The following is a 5621-nucleotide window of genomic DNA, read 5'->3' as shown; positions in this document are numbered from 1 at the left end:
TTACTTCATTTGGTATTTTTCATGCATTTACTTATTTTTTTTGAGCTAGTTGACCGTAAAATTGAAAAGCACTACAAATGAACTGTGAAAATGTTGAAAGTTGGCATGGTGTCATATATTATGAAATTAAGTATATAAAAAAAACCATTGCAGAACATATGACCAAATTAATACAAGTTCATCATCATATTAAAACGAAAGCACAGTAGTGATCAAATGTTATTATTGCAAAAAATAAATACATAAAGTTCTCTCATAAAACAACATACAATTATGTAAAAAAAATTAAATGCAACAATAAATGCGATCAAAATCGCAACTAAGGTAACAATTGACCCAACATCATAATGACACCAAGCCTCTTTATCAATGACATATTTTCTAATAGTCCTAATCTTCAAGCACATTTCATCCATGTTCAAGCGCATTGCATCCATCTTCATCTTGCGATCATCGATGACATCGGCGACATGCAACTCCAGGTCCATATTATTATCCTCAATTATTTTCAATTTTCCTTCAAGTATTTATTTTGTTTTTCAACCAAATTTAAGTTCTCGACAAGAATTTCTATGTGGGTTGGAATTTCCGGTTCACATACCTCCTAGATGAAAAAATATATGTCACGTTGGTCGTCATAATTGTCATAAACACTAAATAGAACAAATAATTATAAAAGATAATATGTACCACATCCATATCATAGAGAGGACGAGGGCCGACGGAGGCGGATACCAAAACCATTGCACTATATAATAACAAAAAATAATAAAATTAAGTAATTTATACAAGTATGTATCTAAATCATACAAGTAAGATTTTTTTCTTTTAAAAAGAAGATAAGAACAAGAGGCTCACCATGGTGGTGCTCGCGATGAGATCGGCGCGGGGTGATCTACAACGATGAGGACGGGCACCCTACACATGTGCAGACTCTAAGAAGTTAATTTGGGCATTTGAAATGAGCTAAACTAGAAGTGACAAATTAAATAATGAAGTAGCTAACCTTTTAAAACACTTGTGCAGTTGGTGCATGGACAAACCTAAACAAATATTGAGGAAAATGGAGCTTGGAGGTTGAGCTTGGAGAGGAGAAAGCTTAAGTAGTGTGGCTCGAGCATTTCATCGAACACATCATGTGCATGAACTAGAGTGACAAGAGCATGCCATGGCACACCTCAACACTCAAAAAAACAGAGGAGAGGGTGGGAGAGGCTAGGGTTTATATATGCATCACTTTAGTCCCGGTTTTTGTCTAAAATCGGGACTAAAAGCCTACCCTTTAGTCCCGGTTCTTGCCACAAACCGAGACTAATGCTCGTGGCACGCCACGTGGCAGTCGCTGGATCTTTAGTCCCGATTTTTTCGTCGAACCGGGACTAATGAGGTGAACCGAACCGGGACCAATGCCCCGACAAACAGAACCGGGACCAATGCCTGGCATTGGTCCCGGTTTTCATTTAAACCGGGACTAATTTGATAGATACTACATACAATATACATAACGCAAGTGATGGTAAGTAACACCGATGGTAGATAAAATTTATTCTTGAGAAACAGCGGCACCTTGCTGCAGCTACGGCAAATAGTAGGTGCTTCGGGGTTTATCCCCTCAAAACGAAAAGGTGCTTGGGGTTTTTCTCCACCCCACGGTTGAGGGGGTTCAACAGAGACTCATGCGGCGGTAGCGATGGTATTTGGGCTACACTGCGCGCAGTTACAAGGAGATAAAAAAGACGGCCAAGCACACGGACGACCAACTTTTATTAATACTCCAGCTAGTTTATTACACCGTACGAAGCAAGACACTTGTAATAAGGAAAATGGCATGCGCAACGCATGTAGACCTTACTATAGACTCGTAGTAATAAGGAAAGCGGTAGACGGACACGGGAGGAACACTCTGAAGACACGAGGGCGGTCGTGGTGCGCGGCTAACTAGCTAGCTAACCCATCCGTCGATGAAGTGGCTAACAGGGTTTAATGCAGAAGCACTTGCTTTCGATGCCATGGAACCTGCACTTGCCCGAGGGGAAGCCCTCGGTGCGGCAGACGTTCTCGCAGTTGTCCCCCCTCCAGCACGCTCCACGGTACTTGTGGCTCTGCGACTCGCAGTGCCTGTGCCTCGCCTCGGCCACCCTCGTCGTCCCCATCTCTGCAATTTGATCACTCCGTCAGATCAGACACAAATGCATGGCCGACGCTACGCCTGATAGCTTCCTCATGCATGTTCATGTACATATACAGCTTGAGGAGAACGGCTTAACAAATTCGAGAAGACTGATTAAGATCACCTGTGGCGACGAGGAGGAGGAGGACAAGGAGGACGGACGTAACCATACGGCGAGAGGTCGACGGCGCCATTTGCTCTCCTTGCGTGAAGCTGGTGGTTTTGCGAGGGATGCTGTACTAAAACTTAAGGTTGCTAGGGATTAGCAAGGCGAGTGTGATGTGACAGGAGGACGATGGGGGTTTATATAGGGGGGTTAAGAAGCCTGAACGCGGTTCAAATTCAGCAGCGAGGACTCAAGTCTGAATTAATTCGAAATAACAATGCATGGAGGAAGGATGGATGTTGCAGCGGGTTACAATATTTTAGTTCAGGCATGACGGTGCAAGATTCGATTCGTTGCTCCTCGACGTGCTCGGTGTCCCAACAATCTCATCGGCACCGGGTTAAAATCTTCGCACGCCGTGCAGGAAGTATAGTATTTGTACACGGGTTCAGAGGTTCATGCCTGGATGTCTTCAGAATGTAGTGCGAAGGCGCATAGAGCATGCAGGCAGGGGGGTGTCGTCTGCACGTGCTGATGCTGGGCAGGGCTACGGATTCAGGACTAGCGAGTAGCGACTAACCAGAGGGCGTAGGTGGCTACACACTCATCGAGTGGTTGCTTTGTCGCGGGAGCTACCGACCTGACAATCCGGACGGGCGATACACGTGATATGCACTGTGATCTATGCGGACGGTGGCCTGTCGGTGTGTGGTTGTCGGATTTTTTCACTGTTTTGATCCTTAAGACGTAAGTTCATCACAAAACGAACTCGATTCAAAAGTATTTCATGTTTTGACCCTTTTAAAAACGTCAGAGTCCGTGGCGTTGCAGGCCTTAGCAGAAGCGTCAAGGGGGCTGGCGTTGCAGACCAAAGCAGAAACGCCAAGAGGCTGGCGTTGCAGACCAAGCAACATGTCGTGGGCTGGCTGGATGTCGTCGCTGCGTTCCATAGTGGGTCTGCAACGCCAGGACTGCTGGCGTTTGACAATCGGCCTGCAACGCCACATTAAACTGGCGTTGCAAGAAAGAAAAAACGCCACGGTAGACAGGTGTGTCACTGTAGGGCAGCAACGCCAGCACGGGTGGCGTTTCACAGTGGGTCTGCAACCCCACGGTAGACTGGCCTTGCAGAAAATATAAAACGCCACGGTAGACAGGCGTATCACTGTAGGGCAGCAACGCCACGGTAGACTGGCGTTTCTATGTGCGTCTGCAACGCCACGGGCTCTGGCGTTTCAAAAAAGGTCAGATCGTGAAATAGTTTCAGTCAGAGTTCATCCCGTGAAATACTTTCATCCCAGGGGTCAAAATCGTGAAAAAATCCGTGGCTGTGTGATCTGTCGCGTCTGATAGTCAAAACCCTGCAATTGAAAAAAACCGCGCCTCCCCATCGCGCATCGCATCGCAGGCACCGCGCACCCCACGCCTCCATCGCGAGCTCGCCGCCGCCGCCCTCCATCGCGAGCTCGCCCCGGCCGGATCCGCTCGCCTCCATCGCGAGCTCGCCGCCGCCGCCCTCCATTGCGAGCTTGCCGCCGCCGCCCTCCATCGCGAGCTCGCCCCGGCCGGATCCGCTCGCCTCCATCGCGAGCTCGCCGCCGCCGCCCTCCATCGCGAGCTCGCCCCGGCCGGATCCGCTCGCCTCCATCGCGAGCTCGCCGCCGCCGGATCAGCCCACCGGCAGGACTCGCCCACCGCGCACCCCATCCCTCCCCACCGCGCACCCCAGGTCTCGCCGCCGTCGCCCTCCATCGCGAGCTCGTCCCGGCCGGAATCCTTTCGATCCAGCACGCCGCCGTCCGGATCCGCTCGCCTCCGCCTGGATCCGCTCGCCTCCTCCACTCGCCGCCCGGTCTCCACCATGGCCGGTAGGAGCTTCGCCGCCCGACGACTGGAGGCCTGGGCGCGGCGACTGAAGCCTTGGGCGCGGCGACTGGAGCACTGGGCGCAGCGACTGGAGCACTGGGCGCGGCGACTCGAGGCCCGAGGCGGCGGCGTTTCCTGCCCTGTTGGAGTACCAGCTTTTCCTGCCCTGTCGGCGTTCTGCAGTCCCAGGAGGCCTCTCCCCGTCGACGCAGCGGCAGGCTGGAAGCGAAGAATGGCGAAAAAAAACAGGATGGAAAGGTGTGGTCAGGTGACTTATAAGTCACGTGACAACCAAACAGCCGTGACTTATAAGTCACTGGTTTTAAGTCACCTGACTTATTGGAACCAAACAGGGTCTAAGTACAAGATAAAACAAGTTGAGTAAAATACGCCGACGGTTATTGTATTCATTTTGATCAGTGTATTCAAGAATATAGTCGATATGGTCACTATACACATCTTGATGATTATACGTTTCACCACAAAAATCTATAGCTTCGTATTTATCAACATTAACCGGTTCACTCTCAACACCATGCGAATCTCACATGTCAGTAAATGAAAAAAACCTGTGATTTTTAAACCTAATTTTACCTCCGTTCCCATCGCCCCCGCCCACCCGCGCCGCCCCGCCACCTACACAGTCGCCGCCCACCTGCGCTCGCACGGAGGAGCGAGCTGCACCGACGCCGCCCACATGCGCCTGCAAGGAGAAGCATTACTAGGAAAAAGTGTGTTTGTGTTGAACGCCGCCCACATGATCGCATGTGAGCAGTCCCCGACGATCGTCGGAGGAGTCCCCGACGATCGCTGGTGAGGAGTAATATTTTATCATTTGAAAGTTATTAGTGATATTATATGATCATATTGTTGCATTGCCTTGTATTGAGAAGGTGCTAGTTACAGCATGAGAAATGTAGTTTATTAAAGTTTATTTTAATGTAGTTGAGTTCATTGCAATTAATCCATAAACATCGAAAATGTGTGACGACAATAGGAACCGTGAGTGTGATTACTCCGGCGATGATCGGGGTTTGTGCGACAGGCGGCTTCACCCGCGAGACGACAAGTTCTTCACCATCAAGCTTAACGAGACCTTCGATGTTTGTAGGGAACGCAACGATGACAAGTGTTTTTACGTAATTAAGCATGACTTATGTTTCTTTGCTTCAACATGCAATTTCTGTTTTATGCAATTCGACTAGTTCCTCCCCTCCCATGCAAGAAGGTATGTGTTGGAGAGGTTCGGTTTCGAAGACCACGAGAGTATGGAGACAAGGAGAGCTAACCTGAGGACTAGACATGGTCACACATTTCTGGTCAAAGTAATGAATGATGTTAATAACACAGAATTAGGGTGCTCAAATTGGGAAGCTCTTTGCAAGGCATATGGATTTCAGAACGATATGGATGTTGGAATTATGCCCTAGAGGCAATGATAAATAAGTTTGTTATTATAATTCCTGTATCAAGATAATC

General features: G+C 48.8%; 1 protein-coding gene across 1 annotated transcript; it reads right to left on the bottom strand.

The window, feature by feature from the left end:
• Positions 1-1728: 1728 nt before the first annotated feature.
• Positions 1729-2461, bottom strand: LOC123430543 (defensin-like protein CAL1). The gene is made up of 2 exons (XM_045114407.1): positions 2295-2461; positions 1729-2155 (listed from the first exon to the last, which is right to left on the bottom strand). The coding sequence occupies exons 1-2, from the start codon at positions 2362-2364 to the stop codon at positions 1971-1973; spliced, it is 255 nt and encodes an 84-aa protein (XP_044970342.1). The 5' UTR covers positions 2365-2461; the 3' UTR covers positions 1729-1970.
• Positions 2462-5621: the final 3160 nt, after the last annotated feature.

The sequence above is a fragment of the Hordeum vulgare genome, chromosome 2H (genome assembly GCF_904849725.1).
Source record: "Hordeum vulgare subsp. vulgare chromosome 2H, MorexV3_pseudomolecules_assembly, whole genome shotgun sequence".
NCBI classification, from domain to species: domain Eukaryota; kingdom Viridiplantae; phylum Streptophyta; class Magnoliopsida; order Poales; family Poaceae; genus Hordeum; species Hordeum vulgare.
This window is presented reverse-complemented; position numbering and strand designations above follow the sequence as displayed.